General features: G+C 43.5%; 1 protein-coding gene across 2 annotated transcripts in view; it reads left to right on the top strand.

The window, feature by feature from the left end:
* EFHC2 (EF-hand domain containing 2) overlaps nt 1–763 on the top strand; it is a 71,105-nt gene extending 70,342 nt beyond the window's left edge. Inside the window, exons 15-16 of one of the 2 annotated variants that reach the window (XR_014789128.1) lie at nt 431–625; nt 710–763. Coding sequence is in view for 1 of the 2 variants with exons in the window: in XM_084843889.1 (XP_084700015.1) it covers nt 431–526 (96 nt within the window). In the remaining variant the exon portion in view is untranslated. Of the gene's footprint in view, nt 1–430 lie in introns of both variants that reach the window. The other variant, XM_084843889.1, reaches the window with a different exon arrangement.
* Nucleotides 764–18,177: the final 17,414 nt, after the last annotated feature.

The raw sequence follows: 18,177 nt of genomic DNA on the forward strand, positions 1-18,177 counted from the left end.
GCAGGTGGTGTGGCGGCAGGAGTGCTGCTCCCAGGTGAGTCTAGGAGCTGGAAAATGGACCCCGGACCACCGAAAGTTGCCCACCCCCACTTTAGACAAAAGTGGATGATGGGTGGGATTCATGACACCTGTAGGCTATACTAGAGGCATCAAATTAAGGCTAATTGTAACATCATCACCATCATCATATTTTCTCCAGGTGAATTATGCTACTGAGGTGTTCCTTTGGTTCCCCTCTATTTTAAGGAGGGCATTTTACGTCTGATATAAACTTTCATCTGATTTTAACTAGAATGTATTATTCACGTTCTATACTATAATAGTTGGGTTTGCAGGAAGATGCATTGACAGAAATGAAGGCAGCACTGCTTCACTTTTCCTTTCAGCACACAGGTCTAAACTTGTTTTCACTTCTTCTCACTGTTTTCAGTATGAAGATCAATGGACTGGGCAGCCACCAACCCTTCCAGTGAAAAAAGTGGAATATTTACCACTCATAGAGGATGTCTTTGGCATCAAAGATTAGCATAGTCCACAGATCACACCTCTTATGAATAAAACTTGTGACTTCCTTTCTCTGGAGAGTTACTGTACATTTTTATTTAAACAAAATAAAAGAATCACAGTTATAGATTTTTTGGGGGAATGTAAGTTTTGTTTTTTACTTTATTGTAGAAATATAATTCGTATACTTTTGTAATTCTTTCAGACTCCAATAGACTGTACTGTACATGCAATATCACAATTAAAATCATTTAAATGTAGCTTTATTCTCGATTATTCTATGTGGAATGGACACTGGTTAACTCAGAAGTTTCCATCTATTTTAGCTAACAACTTTATCACCACCACCCACAAAAGGAAAGGAAATCAGGTTCTGCAGCCCTTCAGTTTTTTGTGAGCTGCCAATGGCTAGTGAGGTTGCTAGTCCAAACCTTGACAGGTCTCCTGGTCCCTTAAGTGTTTCATAGAAAGGAAAATTTGACCAGCTCCTTCCATCATGGAAGTTCTTTGCTGAGAAAAGGTGTGCCTGGTGAAATAATAACCTATGGCTGCGAGAGCTGGACCATAAGGAAGGCTGAGCGAAGGAAGATAGATGCTTTTGAACTGTGGTGTTGGAGGAAAATTCTGAGAGTGCCTTGGACTGCAAGAAGATCAAACCAGTCCATACTCCAGGTAATAAAGCCAGACTGCTCACTTGAGGGAAGGATATTAAAGGCAAAACTGAAGTACTTTGGCCACATCATGAGAAGACAAGATACCCTGGAGAAGATGCTGATGCTAGGGAAAGTGGAAGGCAAAAGGAAGAGGGGCCGACCAAGGGCAAGATGGATGGATGATATTCTGGAGGTGACGGACTCGACCTTGGGGGAGCTGGGGGTGGCGACGGCCGACAGGAAGCTCTGGTGTGGGCTGGTCCATGAAGTCACGAAGAGTCGGAAGCAACTGAATGAATACACAACAACAAACATACTACTCTTCAGTTACAGAAACCGGTACAGTCCTTGGGTTTGGCTAGATTACAAGATTAATACTAATTGACCATAGTTCAGTTTGCGCACACACACAAATAAAGCATAATATGTAGAAGTCAGTGTGGCTTGCTGGCAAGCCAGAGCTACTCTGCTAGGCATTCGCTAAAGCCCTTGTGGAAGATTCTGTGTCAGGATTAGCTTCCAAGCTTCTTCAGTGATTATAATGGAAGGAACAGCTTTCTTCAAATTTTTCAACATAGTCCACTGAAAAAGTCACATAGAAGTGTACATAGAAAACTACATACCTAGGAAAAAGCTAGAAACCTTCCTCCTGTTCTTTATGTGCAGGGTGGGTTACAAGCGGAAGATGAGGTCTGGAGCCCCTGTAAAGAATGATCTGGAACTGTTTGGTGTTTCTTTATGTTTTGCTTTGTCTCCCTTTACTTTGACTTCTTGTATCTGCTCCCTCCAGAGTATTGTTTCATTAATTGCCATTGTTTTGTTTATTTTGAATTAAGTTACGAAATCCAGGCAACCACACCTAACAATATAACAAGATCATGAATTAAGGGCAAAATTTGTGATCTTGTTATATTGTTAGGTGTGGTCTTTCTTTTGGTTGCCTGTGCTTTGTATCTGATTACTGTCCTTATTATGGGTAGAGTAAAGCAGCCTAAGGAGACACTCACTATTGAGTGAGTTTGCATACGTAAGTTATGTAGCCAAATCACAGTCAGAAAAATATGTATTCATCTGTTTTTGACTGGAATATGATCAAAACCTTGAAGGGCTCCCACACGGGAGATAAACAGAAATCATGACATTTGTGCTTCTGTAATTATTTTTAGTGCACGTCTGTGCGTGCGTGCGGGGAGAGAGAGATTAGCCACCTTGAGTGCTCTGTGTTCAGAGTGGAAAGGTGGTATAAGAATTTCATAATAAGTAGATATCCCTGTGTGATAGGTTAAGATGTGATTGTGCAAGGTCCAAAGATTTTTGTAATGAGCTTTATCATGTACCAGGATTCAAACTCAGGCTTCCCAATCCGTTTAACACTCTAGCCACTACATATCAGGTAAGCAACCTGATTCATTCCAGATGTTTTGGACTACAACTCCTGTAGGTTCCAGGCAGGATGGCCAATAGTCAAGGATTATGGGAATTAAAAGACGCTTGCTCCTTGGGAGGAAAGCTATGGCAAACCTAGACAGCATAGTAAGAAGCAGAGACATCACCTTGCCAACAAAGGTCCACATAATCAAAGCTATGGTTTTCCCAGTAGCAATGTATGGCTGTGAGAGCTGGACTATAAGGAAGGCTGAGCGCCGAAGAATTGATGCTTTCGAACTGTGGTGCTGGAGAAGACTCTTACGAGTGCCCTGGACTGCCAGGAGGTCAAATCAGTCCATCCTAAAGGAAATCAACCCTGAGTGCTCATTGGAAGGACAGATACTGAAGCTGAAGCTCAAATATTTTGGCCACCTAATGCGAAGAGAAAACTCTCTGGAAAAGACCCTGATGCTGGGAAAGACTGAAGGCAAAAGGAGAAGGGGATGGGAGAGGATGAGATGGCTAGATAGCATCACCGATGCAATGAATATGGACTTGAGCACGCTCCGGGAGAGAGCGCAGGACAGGAAGGCCTGGCGTGCTATGGTCCATGGGGTCACGAAGAGTCGGACACGACTGAACAACTGAACAACAACATGGGAATTGTAGTCCAAAACATCTGAAGGGCACCGGGTTTCCTCACTTGCCCAAATGAGGAAAACAAAAGGCAACACAAGCTTGCACAAAGGTGATGCAAGCAGACAATAAGAGCTACAAAAAAGCATTTTGAAGATCATATTGCTAACAACATCAAGGCCAACAATAAAGAATTCTTTAAATATATCAGGAGCAGAAAACCAGCTAGGGAGGCAGTTGGCCTATTGGGTAACAATGGAGTTAAAGGAGGACTGAAGGAGGACAAGGAGATTGCAGAGAAGCTAAATTAATTCTTTTCATCTGTCTTCACTGCAGAAGATTTAGACAGATACCTGTGCCTGAACTGATGTTTTCAGGAAGGGAGTCTGAGGAACTGCGGCAAATAGTGACAAAAGATAACGTTCTCAACCTTATTGTTAAACTGAAAGCAAATAAATCACTGGGCCCAGATGGTATCCATCCTAGCGTTCTCAAAGAACACAAATATGAAATTGCTGATCTTCTAACCAAAATATGTAACATGTCCCTAAGATCAGCCACTACTGGAAGATGACCAATGTAACACCAATGTTCAAAAAGGATTCGGGGGGTGGGGTGGGGTCCAGGAAATTACAGGCCGGTTAGCTTAATGTCTGTTCCAGATAAATTAGTTGAAGGCATTATTAAAGATAAAATTAATAAGCATATAGAAGGACAAGCCCTGCTGAAAAAGAATCAACATGGCTTCTGCAAAGGTAAGTCCTGTCTCACTACCCTTTTAGAGTTCTTTGAGAGTGTCAATAAACATTTAGACAGGGTGATCCAGTAGACATTGTTTACTTGGACTTCCAAAAGGCTTTTGACAAAGTCCCTCACCAAAGACTCCTGAGTGAACTTAGCAGTCATGGAATCAGAGGACAGGTCCTCTTATGGATCAGTAACAGGATAAAGAACAGAAAGCAGAGAGTAGGAATAAATGGTAAATTCTCCCAATGGAGGGAAGTAAATAGTGGGGTCCCACAGGGACTTGTATTGGGACCAGTACTTTTCAACCTGTTCATAAATGATCTGGAATTAGGAGTGAACAGTGAAGTGGTCAAGTTTGCGGATGACACCAAATTATATAGGGTGGTTAAAAAGGGATTGTGAAGAGCTCCAAAAGGATCTCTCCAAACTGGGAGAATGGGCATCTAAATGGCAAATGCGGTTCTATGTAAGCAAATGTAAAGTGAGAAAAAGGAGGGTAAGGGAAGACATGATAGACCAGACATGATAGACCAGACAAAATTTTGCATGGTGTGGAGAATGTGGATAGGGAGACATTTTTCTCCCTCTCTCAAAGTATTAGAACCTGGGGTCATCCCATGAAGCTGATTGGTGGGAGATTCAGGACAGATAAAAGGAAGTACTTCACACAGCACATAAACCATGGAATTCACTACTACAGGGTGTAGTGATGGCCACCAACTTGGATGGCTTTAAAAGGGGGCTGGACAACTTCCTGGAGGAAAAGGCTATCAGTGGCTACTAGTCTTGATGGCTATGTGCTACCTCCAGTACTGGAGGCAGTGAGCCTGTGTACACCAGTTGCTGGGTAACATGGGTGGGAGGGTGCTGTTGCACTCATGCCCTGCTTGTGGGTTCCCTGTTGACAGCTGGTTGGCCACTGTGTGAACAGAATGCTGGACTAGATGGACCCTTGGTCTGATCCAGCAGGGCTGTTCTTATGTTCTTAGGTTGCCTACTTGGCTGCAATATCATACCAAGTCCTATACTAGCTTGGCTGAGGTATCAACTTCACTGCAAAATTCTATGGCACAATATGTAGAACCTCGGCATAGACCAGATCTCAAATTCTGAGGAATCAAGAGAAATTAAATCATTTTCTCCAAAGCACTTTGAATTTGGGCCAGATTATTCCATATGCTCCAGTTAAGAAAGCATCTGCCCATTTTCTGCAATGCACTAAAGTGCTGGCTTAACTTCAATATACTCAGATTTCTTGCTTTATCAAAATGAGCTGCTGTGTAAGGTCCATGTTGATTTTAGTGACCATATTATAAAAACATAGAAATAGGAAGGTGAAGGGCGGTGATAATGTAAGAAAGTGTGTATGTTCATATGCAACATATTGCACATTACTATGCTAGTTTATTCACAGTGTAAACAAACAATTAGCAATTAAATTCCCATTGGGGAAATGTATGTTGGTAATGGTGATAAACTGTAACTACTCCACCATAATTAACCTGAACTGTATAGGAAGTACATAATTTAGAGACGATATCCCCATTTAGTAGTTTATGGCTCAATAAACAGCTCCCACAAGCTAAGAAATGCCAAAGCCATAAACAGCAATGCTATTAACGCTGCAAGATTTCAGTCCCTCCTCCTTTTGTTGGTGGTCTTGATATACCAAGGGGAAATGCTATCTCAGGAAAAACATTTATGCTGTCTATATAAATAACAATGAATTCTTCAGACCCATCAAGATTTCCTATCTTCTCCGTGACCCAGGTGGTCTGCTAATAGTGATGCATTCTGCTTTCAACTGCAAGTGATAAAGATATAGATAAATATAAAAATCTGAAATGAGCAAAAGAATCCATTTATGTGGGTGGCATCTTCACCTTGTCTTTTCCCTCTGGAAAAGCACCAAATTCCTCCTCTGTTGATACACCATTTAAACTGCATAATTGCTTTCAAACAACTAAAATAAATTAGTGAGTGAATTTGTAAATTCCTTTTAACCTCTTTCCTGCCAGACTTTTCCCCTTTTCACAGAGCAATGAATCTTTGTGGCTGAAGTATTGCCATCATTGAAAACCTGAAGGTTATTCAGACATATCCTTTATAGCAAGAAGAATTTTGTGTGTGTTTTTAATGGGGCGGCGGGGGGAGGGGGAGATAAACTGAAAAGAGAATCAGCCCTTTTCTGAGAGAAAGAGAGAGAGATTAAAACCACCACAATCAGCTGTCAAAGTATATTTTATAATATGCCATGACTTCATTCCCCCAAGCAATCAGTTAGTTAGGAATGTAATTGTGCCAACAAACTCTCTTGTAGAAATACATCCATAATGTTGTTGTGCTTGATTTGCTACTCACCCAAAATAGCTTTACCAACTGCTCTAACTTAATTTGTACAAGAAAGCTTTAGCACCATAGGGGTGTTTCCTTCCCGCCCCCTGGCAATCTGCTTCACCTATAAATGCTGTGCAGTATTTAACACCAGTGTTTCTGATTGGCTTTGCCAGTTTGGCTGAGCTTGTTTATAAGAAATTAGCCTTCTTTTAAACTGCTATTGAGATTCATGTTTTTGACCTCTGGGGCCTTCTTGGCCTTTAGAGTATTCTTATCTTTATCATGGAGATTGCTCTCTTAGCAGCCAAAGGATTAACTACTTCAAGCCACCCAGAAATGCAATCTTTTCATAACCCTCCCACCAGCACCTGGAAGTGAGATTTAATAATGTACAAAAGTTTACGTTTGTTTTTATTTAATTCCATTTCTGTTCAAACCCCTCAGGGTTTATATTTGAGAACAGTTCTATCACACTGATAAGGTGTTCCCAGGAAATCCCACAAATAGATGTGACCCCTTCACGTATGTTAACACTGGCAGATGTCGTCTTAACACTGCTCAGCAATTGCGTGAACACAAACCATTTGAAAGGTCCCAAGGCGAACAACTCATTTGACACACATTGAGATGAGTTCCTTGACTTTTGAAGGGATTACTTTAGTGCATGTGGTTGGAATCATGCGGCTGGCCACTGTTGAGGACTGTCCTCTGCTAGCTCTCTAAAACAGAGGACTGTCCTCTGTAAAGTAGGACACCCAGTCACCCTTTGAGGCTCTAGGCCTCAATTATGTTCTTATCCTAAAACAAGGTTCATTTATGAGAAGTGGTGTCTGTTTGTAATGGAAACCGGGGAATCTCTGTTACAACACTTACCTCCTCCTACATGCCCCCTGAAAGAGCTGGTGAAGGACAGTGTCAAGCAGTAGCTGCCCTCACCTGCTTTCTCCCTCTCTCTGAAGGATGGGTCCATCAACTGAAGGGGGCCCCATCTTCACTGACAGTGGTGGCTGCTGCTGTTTCACAGCTGCAGCTGATCGGAGTGGGCCTTCCCAAGGTACTGAGGCCTTGGCAGCTGCCCAGTGGTGCTGACTCTTGGTGCCAGCCCTGCGGTTAAATTCTGTGCAGTGAGACAGAACTTGGTGTCATTTACACAGTGTAAATTGATCCTGCTGCTCCATTTTTTAAGCCGGAGCCCTATGGCATACAATGCAAAAATTACCTGTGACTTTTGAGCCTCGTGAAACCTTCACGATAAGGCACAGGAAAGCTTTGCAAAACTACCAGTTAATATTTGAATACTGCTAACAGGTTCATCACAGAAGCCTATCTGGTGTAACTGCCAACCCAGTCAAAGGCCCCAGCACACCCATCGTATGGAGGTCAGTTTTATCTTCAAGCCTACAGCCTTCAAAAGAAGCCTGTAAATCATTTTGGAAGAGCTAATTGCGCAGTAGTTCTGAGCTATGGAGAACTGGCTGGTAGAAGAACATGTGGAAGAAAAGTCTTACCATAAGAGTGAAACAAATCAATGGCTAGAATCAGCATAGTATTTCTGAGTTGAAAATGGATAAGTGGTCAGGTCAGATTTTATGCAAGCAAACCTACCTTCATGTCTATGACACAGAACGGTGGCAACGCCAGGCCTGTTCGTATTAGGCATCAACATTGTGGTCTGTCCTCACTCCTGTCCAACAAGCAGGTCAAAACATAGGCAATGTCTTAGGAGGCTTATCGACCAAACACAACTCTAGAAACATGGTGGAAGTCCTCAAATTAGATTTTATTACATGTGGATGGTGATGATGTAATGCATATCAGTAAGGACATGGCTTCACAGCCTTTCATCTGACTACCAAGGACTTGTCTGCAGTACCATGGGTTGGTCGGATGGGCTGCATTTACCTATTTGCACTGAGCTTTCCATTGAACTCATAGGCATCAGCTGATTAAAAATAGTCCGGCTGGTGTAGCAGTGTTCTAAAAGAGGGTGAGGTGGGAGTTTGCCTCATGCAAATGGAAGGTCTGCTGTTTGAAGAGCTGTTGGCGTTGGTTGAAATTACCCCTGGGGAGTTCATAGGGCAAAGGTGTTCCCACAGGTAATGAGCTTGAAGAGCAGGGCCGGCCTATGACATTTTGCTGCCTGAGGGAAAGGACAAGATGTTGCTTCCTCCCATTCCATGTCCAAAAAGGCTGACTGGACTTGTAGTTAAATCTTTCTTCAACACTGGCAATGAAAGTGTCTTCAACACTTCCTTCATCACTGGCAACACTGGTCAGCATCCTTCACCCCACCTGAAGGAAGCAGTGTAGCTTAGAGGGCACAGAGCAGGCTGCGTGACTCACAGCTCTCTCCTCCAACACCTTGCTGCTGCCTCCCAGAACCTGCCACCTGAGGTGACTGCCTCACTCTGCCTAATGGGAGGGACGGCCCTGTTGAAGAGAGTGACAATGAAAACAAACAAAAAAGAGAACAAAGCCTGTTCCCCAGTTTATGTTCCTAGTGGTATAAATCACCAGCTGTGCTTCCCACAAAGCCCCTGTGCATCAGAAGGTTGGCTGCCCTAGTATTAATATTCTGGTGAGTGACCTTTACAGCCAGCTGAGCAGTTTGTTGTTTTGCTAATGAGGCTGTGAGCAGTGAGTGGTTGTCTGAGTACTTGGGGACAGGGGTGGCAGGGAGAGGACTGTGGCAGCAGCTATTGACACATTGTTCCTCCTTGCCCTCCCCAAATGCCCTTGAAAAGGGGGTGACGGTTGTGTAGTCTTTTATGACTGACCTTGAAGTCAGTCTCATTCATCCTCTTTTCCCAATGATGCGGAAAGAATTAGTTATTGAATGGCACACACAAAAGAGGGCGAGGGACAAAATCTGAGCGATGGGCAGATGCTTTCCTCGCAACTCCGCAAACGCTTAGGAATGGCAATGGAGTTTATGAATAAGAGTACTTGGCTGGCACATGGCTTCGCAAAGGCTCCTAAAAGCAAATGTTATGTGCAGTGTTGCTCATTTTCACGCCATGGGAAAGTCCTTCATCGTGCCATTCTCTGATGTTCATAACCCACTGGTCCATGGACCAGGTCCTGGTGGTTGAATTACAGATGAGCCGGAGGAGGGTCAGCCCCCTCACCTTTTGGAATAATCCTATTAAGTTAGTATTTTTCAAATGCTATGAGGGTGTGTGTGTGTGATGATTTGGCTGAAATTGGGAGGAGCCGCTGAACAACAACAACAACACCTTTCCCCCCCATCACATCCTCTGTCCTCTGCTAATGCTTGCAGAAGCAGCACACAGAGGCAATCATGTGAACGGATCCCCAAACAGGCACCTCTGATCAGCACAATTCCTCTAATTTGTAGTGTACAAAGTGCTTTACAATTCTGTTCTCATTTGATCTCACAGGTAAGGTCCATATTCTCACAACGAAGGAGCAATTAACCAACCTGTGTTGACTCCCAACTAAAGCGTTGGGGGTGGGGATAGCACATGGTGTAAACATACCTAACTACTAAGGTTAGGTGGTTCTGTGAATATGCCGACATGTTCAAGATGCAGCCCAAATTAAATGTTTGGCATGCTACTCCTAACCCACTTTGAGGTCGTGCACAGGACCCTGCCAAAGCTGAATCCTGAAGTTGGCAGGGAATGAACATTACAGCCTTGCCGCTGGCTGGCGTGATTGGAAGTCAGCCAAGGTTGACTGTTCTCCCATGGCTTCCAGGGTCATGAAAATAGTTTCTAAGAGATAGTGATTTCCCCAGGCCATCTAGTGAGTGTAATAGCTAAGGGAGGATTTGACTGTCTCCCAAGTCCACCACACTGGCTTATTAAATCACCGTCATCATCATGGCTGTACCAAATGTTTGCCCATTTCACTTTTTGCAGACAAGAGCAGTGCTTTCAAGAAGGCTGAAATACGTCTGAAAATTTCTCTCAAATTATATGAACGTTCACCTTGTTCACTGATGGTGCACTGCTTGTTGCTGCCATTGGCTGGAATTCTAGGTTTGTTCCCATTGGTAGGCACATCCTCCAAGTGGTGTTCCATTCAGAGGATGCTCTTGCCAGAGGAGGGGTGGGGAGGTGTCTTCCACCGATTTCCCCTTCCTCCTGCAGTCCCTTGTGCCCCCCTGAAAATCTGCTCTAGGTGGCTGGGGGACCCTCTAGAACAGTGTGTGGGGTGTAGTGGGAGGGGAAATTGACAAAAATTGTCCCCCCCTTCTACCAGCAGGTGCCTTTGTTGGCTTTCAGCCCTGTCTATAAAATAAAAGAGCCCTTCCATTCATGGAAGTCTGGTTAGGATCCAAGCCATTGTTTCTCGAATTTTCTGTTACTTTGGCACAATTTTATAGTGCTATAGGCAATCTGGGACAGTTAGGGGTTGGATAGCTCAGGATGACATCATGATGATACATAGCCAATCAGAGTTGACTACATGTGGATGTCACTCTTAATGGGTGATTACATTTGCCCTTTTTTGATATAATGCCCCCCCCATCACCAAAAGGAGGGTGATCTTCACTTCTATTAAAAAACAGTTTAAAGTATTATTAATCCTTTTCATAGCATTTAAACTATCATTTTTCTTTCATGCATCCTTCTGATAGCCCTGATCCAGCCAAATTCAAACACATCTAAATCCCACTGATTTTAACAGGACTTTAAAAGGCTTCCATTTGATGAATTTTCTTGAATATCCTTGGGAGATAAGTTAAATTGAGAGGTAACTCAAGGCCACCCTGGGAGCTTTGTGGCTGAATAGAGACTTGAATCCAGATCTCCAGTCTCCAAGTCCAGAACACTAGCCACAAAGCCACACTTGCCCAGTGTCCAGTAGTCCTGTCCTACTAATTCTGTCTTTTAGCACCCCAGTTGGTTTCTAAACATACAACCAAGACAGTGGTGGATCTAAAATAGCAACAGCCACCAAAAAGATAACGTAAGTTAGGTGATCATGATAAAGTTCAAACCTGCTGATTTTTCACAAACAGTGTTCAGCCCAGGTAAAAGAAGTCTTTGCCTTTGATGGATGTGTCCAAACTACTAGGATTCATACTGCAATTATACAGCAAACAAAGGCACAGGTTGTTAATAAACTAGCTTGGCTAATTGTGAAAACAGTATTCTATACAACTGCTGTTAAAGTGCTCAGTGGCCTAATGGATAAGGCACTGGCCTCCTATGCCAGGGATTGTGGGTTCAAGTTCCATCTGAGGTGCAGAGAGAAGTCCCCCAGCCCCCCATTTTTTAAAAATATGTTCATTTCCCTAATCTAGCTCATATAGAATCATCAGACAGATTTTGCTCAGAATCAAATCCGCAGCAGACTCTAAGTGCTAGCATATCTTAAAACAAAAACCTCAGGATAAGGATATGTTGGGAAGGATAATGTCAAAATAAATCCAGAGGTTCCATTTTTTTTTTAGAGGTTCTCAGGGATTCAGGGTAATTTTCTAAGAGCAGCAGCAAAAAGCAAAATGTTTCCTCTGTCATTAGCCTACACGGGGGTGGGGGGTGGGGGGATATCCTGATATAGATACCATGAAAAGTAGAAAAATGACCAAGAAATATTTTTCTCATCAGGTTTATAACATTTCATAAACAAGATCCATCCACTCCAGAAGCCCAGAGATAGAGTGATTCTTGAATCACTTTATCCTCAGCTTCCTGCCTTCCCAAAGGATAGCACAATTAAACCAGGTTGGTATTTGTTAGCCCTTTTTCGGGAAGCTGTTACTATGTGAGGGAAGTAAGGATGTTCGTAATGCACTTGCAATCGTGCTGACTTCATACTGTCTAATCGGCACTAATCGGTTATCTTTAAAATGTGGAAATGTCATGCTCTTAGGAGCAGTACTGAATAAATTATTTCAATACAAGTGTGTAGGGGGAAGCATATGTCAAATTCCTCCATTATATATACAATAGCAATTTACATATCACCAAAAAAGAAGACAAAAGATAGTGCAGATTTGCATATGTTGATTTATATGTATAGATGCACATTTAGAAACAATTTCTATAATTTAAATAGGAATTCAACACATCTCACCTTGGTGGGGAAGACCATGATCAGGTGGCCTATGTGTCTTGCTCAGTCTGCTGTCCAGATGGTGACTGTGGATGGACAACTTTGAAGCTTCTGCTGGGTCTGGACAGCCCTTCAAATAGGGGACACTTTCAAGTACAGGACTGGCAGACCTTCAAATAGAGGATTGTCCTCTATAAAGGGACACATGGACAACCTAACTGTATATATTAATATGTTAGGAAGGTTGGTATATGAATGCATGACATCTGTTGGAGTAAACGCTAACGTTTCTTTCAGAAATGTATTCTAAAGAGGCACTTCTTAATAAAATAAACACGGGAGCAGGAAATGGCAGCGCTAATACATAACAAGGTTGCAAGAAACAGTTTTAACCAAGCATGATTTACTATATCACAGCCCTGAAAATATTCTTGAGGCCTGTTTTGCTTTGATGAAATGTTATACATGGAGAAGTTAATTCTGGCTTATAAACTAAATCAGTGCCACAGGGGTGAATACCCTGTGTTCTTGCAGCAGAAAGAAGGGCAATTCTGATTAATACTTTGAAAAAATAAATCAAACCTGAGACTTTACTTAAGTGATGTCCACATCTTAAAGCTTGGATTGTCCAAAATATTTAAATGTGTACCTAATGATGAATATTTGTAAGTAAACACTTGGGATGAGCTTCAGATTTGGCTGAATCCCGAACCGAATCAGGTTGATTTGGACAGATTCAGGAGAGGTCCAAATCAATCTGGGGCTCCTCCAAAGTGGACCAGATCTGAATCTGAACACTCCTGAAGATTCAAGAGTCGGAGGGACACAGAGAAGTAGACAGTGTGTCTCCAAAAAGGTCTATCCCGAAGGTCTCCATAGAAAACACCAGGGTGGTAAGAGGTGTAATGGAGAGGAGGGCATATAATTTTGTAACTGGCAGCTTTAGCTTCTAATTACAGTAAATGGTTTTATCAGGGCTTTCCAATCCCAATGCTTTGCAGGAGGGATATTGAAGTAATACATCACAGGACTGTAGCTAATTTATATGTATAGATGCAAACTTAGAAATGGTGATTATAATTTGAATAGGAATACAGTACATCTCACCACAGTGTGCAAGATGGTGATGAGCTGACCCGTGTGCCTGGCTCAGCCTGCTGTCCAGGTGCTGTGGATGGGCACCTTCAAGGCCCAGCTCTTCCTTCTGGTGGTTTTTTTATCTTTACATCCAACTTGAGCTGAACAGCTCTTCAGAAAGAAGATGCCTTCCAAAAAGAGGACAGTCCTCTGGCAGCCTTTCAAGTAGAGGACTGCCCTCTGTCAAAGAGGACACATGGCTACTCGATGTGATTCCAGCCTCACCTCACCCCATGCCACGTTTTAGCCCTCAGAGATTACAAAGGTGTGCAGAGAATCACAACTACTGCTCACCCACACTCCCAGTGTTATGTAATGGCCAAAACCACTGTCAAATGAGCAGCTTTTAAACCAAGTATCTGAATCCCCTTCATGGACCACTGCCCCCTTCATGGATCGCTGCCTTGTTGTGGCAAAGGGGCTTGCGTAACTCAGTGAAGCCATAAGCTATGCCGTGCAGGGCCACCCAAGATGAACAGGTCATCGCGGAGAGTTCTGACAAAATGTGGTCCACTGGAGAAGGAAATGGCAGCCCACTCCAGTATTCCTGCCAAGAAAACCCCATGGAACGTATCACAAGGCTAAAAGAGATGATTCCGGAAGATGAGCCCCTCAGGTCGGAAGGTGTCCAATATACTACTGGGGAAGAGCAGAGGGAATTTCCAAGTGGCGCCAGAAAGAGTGAAGGGGCTGGGCCAAAGCCGAAAGGACACTCAGCTGTGGATGTGTCTGGGGGTGAAAAGAAAATCTGATGCTGTAAAGAACAATATTGTTTAGGAACCTGGAATGTAAGATCAATGAATCAAGGTAAGCCGGAGGTGGTCAAACATGAGATGGCACGATTGAACATCGACATCTTGGGAATCAGTGAACTAAAATGGACAAGAATGGGCAAATTTAATTCAGGTGACCATTATATCTACTACTGTGGGCAAGAATCCCTTAGAAGAAATGGAGTAGTGCTCATAGTCAATAAAAGGGTGGGAAAAGCAGTACTGGGGTACAATCTCAAAAACGATAGAATAGTACAAATCCAAGGCAAACCATTCAACATCACAGTAATTCAAGTTTATGCCCCAACCACTGAGGCCGAAGAAGCTGAGGTTGATAGGTTCTATGAAGACCTACAACACCTTCTAGAACTAACACCAAAAAAAAGATGTCCTTTTCATCATAGGGGATTGGAATGCTAAAGTAGGAAGTCAAGAAATAATTGGGGTAACAGGCAAGCATGGCCTTGGTGTACAAAATGAAGCAGGACAAAGGCTAATAGAGTTTTGCCAAGAGAACACGCTGATCATAGCAAACACGCTTTTCCAACACCACAAGAGGCGACTGTACACATGGACATCACCAGATGGTCAATATCGAAATCAAATTGATTATGTCCTTTCCAGCCAAAGATGGAGAAGCTCCATACAGTCAGTAAAAACAAGACCTGGAGCTGACTGTGGCTCAGATCATGAGCTGCTTCTTGCAAAATTTTGGCTTAAATTGAAGAACGTAGGGAAAACCACTAAACAATTCAGGTATGACCTAAATCATATCCCTTATAGGGATGTACGAAAGTCACTTATCTTTTCGCAGCTTGGATTTGCGGTGGGGGGGAGGCGCTCCATCCCTCCTCCCGGAATCCTCCCTGGGCCGGCTCCGCTCCGTGGAGCCGCCAGCCAGGGCCATCCGCAGCCGGAGTTCTGGCCACAGATGGGCTGCTGCGGATGCAAATGGCGGCCACCGTAGCGGCTGCCATTTGCGTCCTGCGAAGCTGCCATGATAGGCTACGTAAGTATTCACATAGCCTATCATGGCAAGCCAAAAAAACCACAACAACAACATACACAAATGGCGGCGGCTATGGCGGCCGCCATTTGCATTCCCCATTTTTAGCTGTTTCAGCCTACGTAAATATTTATGTAGGCTATTACAGCGAAACAAAGGGGAACGCAAATAGCGTAGTAGGCACCATTTGCGTTCCTCCCCCCCCCCCGTTTTAGCCTACGTAAATATTTACATAGGCTATTACGGCAAAAAAAAAAAGGTGCCCACTACGCTATTTGCGTTCCCCTTTTTTTCGCCATAATAGCCTACAAAAATATTTACGTAGGCTAAAATGGCTAAAAATAGGGAACGCAAATGGCGGCCAACATAGCCGCCGCCATTTGCTTACACTGTTTTGTTTTTTTGGCTTGCCGTAATAGGCTACGTAAATACTTACATAGCCTATCACGGCCTCCGCAGGGACGGAAAAGGCGTCCCTGTGTTAGCCGTGATAGGCTACGTAACTATTTACGTAGCCTATCACGGCTATGATATCATATCATGGCAGGGCGGCTGCCATTCGCAAGTCAGCGCAGACGGCAGCAGGTAGTGCTCCGTTTCGCGTGCCTTCCGTGAGTTGGGGGGGGCGGGGGCTTCGTTCCACCACAGATTTCGGGGGGCCTAATGCACTGGCATTCGTCCTCAGCGAGATCCTTGGCAGAATTCTCTGACATCCCTAATCCCTTATGAATATACAGTGGAGGTGATGAATAGATTTAAGGGATTAGACGTGATAGACAGAGTGCCTGAGGAACTATGGACAGAAGTCCATAACATTGTTCAGGAGGCAGCAACTCAATCCATCCCAAAGAAAAAGAAATGCAAGAAAGCCAAGTGGCTGTCTGATGAGGCTTTACAAGTAGCTGAGGAAAGAAGGAAAGCGGAAAGCAAGGGAGAAAGAGGAAGATGTATCCAACTGAATGCAGATTTCTAGAGAATAGCAAGGAGAGACGAGAAGGCCTTCTTAAATGAACAATGCAAAGAAATGGAGGAAAACAACAGAATGGGAAAGACTAGAGATCTCTTCAAGAAAATTGGAGATCTCAAGGGAATGTTTTGTGCAAAGACGGGCATGATAAAGGACAAAGAAGGCAGGGACCTAACAGAAGCAGATGAGATTAAGAAGAGGTGGCAAGAATACACAGAAGAACTATACAGGAAAGATCTGAATGTCACTGATAGCCATGATAGTGCGGTCACTGAACTTGAGCCGGACATCCTCGAGAGTGAAGTCAAGTGGGCCTTAGGAAGCATTAGTAACAACAAAGCTAGTGGAGATGACAGTATTCCAGCTGAGCTATTTAAAATCCTAAAAGATGATGCTGTTAAAGTGCTGCACTCAATATGCCAACAAATTTGGAACACTCAACAGTGGCCACAAGACTGGAAAAAGTCAGTTTACATTCCAATTCCAAAGAAGGGCAACGCCAAAGAGTGTTCAAACTACCGTACAATTGCGCTCATTTCACATGCCAGCAAGGTTATGCTCAAACTCCTACAAGCTAGGCTTCAGCAGTATGTGAACCGAGAACTACCGGAAGTACCAGCGGGGTTTCGAAGAGGCAGAGGAACTAGAGATCAAATCGCCAACTTTCACTGGATCATGGAGAAAGCAAGAGAATTCCAGAAAAACGTCTATTTCTCCTTCATTGACTACGCTAAAGCGTAGTGGATCACAACAAACTGTGGCAAATTCTTAAAGAGATGGGAGTATCAGACCACCTTACCTGTCTCCTGAGAAACCTGTTCGAGGGTCAAGAAGCAACAGTAAGAACCGGACATGGAACAACCGATTGGTTCAAAATTGGGAAAGGAGTACGACAAGGCTGTCTATTGTCGCCCTGCTTATTTAACTTATATGCAGAGTACATCATGAGAAATGCCAGGTTGAAAGAATCACAGGTGGGAATTAAGATTGTCAGGAGAATTATCAACAACCTCAGATACGCAGACGATACCACCCTCATGGCAGAAAGCAAAGAGGATCTAAAGAGCCTCTTGTTGAGGGTGAAAGTGGAGAGTGCAAAAGCTGGTTTGAAACTCAACATTAAAAAAATGAAGATCATGGCATGTGGCCCCATCACTTCCTGGCATATAGAAGGGGAAGAAATGGAAGCAGTGACAGATTTTATTTTCTTGGGCTTCAAGATCACTGTAGACAGTGACTGTAGCCATGAAATTAAAAGACGCTCGCTCCTGGGAGGAAAGCTATGGCAAACCTAGACAGCATAGTAAGATGCGGAGACATCACCTTGCTGACAAAGGTTCGTATAATCAAAGCTATGGTTTTCCCAGTAGCAACATATGGCTGTGAGAGCTGGACTATAAGGAAGGCTGAGCGCCAAAGAATTGACGCTTTCGAAGTGTGGTGCTGGAGAAGACTCTTACGAGTCCCCTGGACTGCAAGGAGGTCAAATCAGTCAATCCTAAAGGAAATCAACCCTGAGTGCTCATTGGAAGGACAGATACTGAAGCTGAAACTCAAATATTTTGGCCACCTAATGCGAAGAGAAAACTCCCTGGAAAAGACCCTGATGCTGGGAAAGATTGAAGACAAAAGGAGAAGGGACGGCAGAGGATGAGATGGCTAGATAGCATCACCGATGCAATGAATATGGACTTGAGCACACTCTGGGAGAAAGCGCAGGACAGGAAGGCCTGGCGTGCTATGGTCCATGGGGTCATGAAGAGTCGGACATGACTTAACCACTGAACAACAACAATCTGAATTGTAAATTGATTTAAACAAACAAACCTAGAAATAGAAGCCCCTAATAAGAAACCTAACTATGGGCAACCAGGTCCACTGGAGATGACAGGGTAGCATAATTAATGGAAGAAAGGATCAGACTTGCCAACCTTTTAGCGCCTTCTCCTCCTGTGCTTTTAACAGCAGTTTAATTTACTGATACTTCTTAGGTCCATTCTGCGAAAAGTTTCACCTGCA

Source organism: Heloderma suspectum, chromosome 3 (genome assembly GCF_057233095.1).
Source record: "Heloderma suspectum isolate Gila_16-S chromosome 3, 16-S_ref, whole genome shotgun sequence".
NCBI classification, from domain to species: Eukaryota; Metazoa; Chordata; class Lepidosauria; order Squamata; family Helodermatidae; genus Heloderma; species Heloderma suspectum.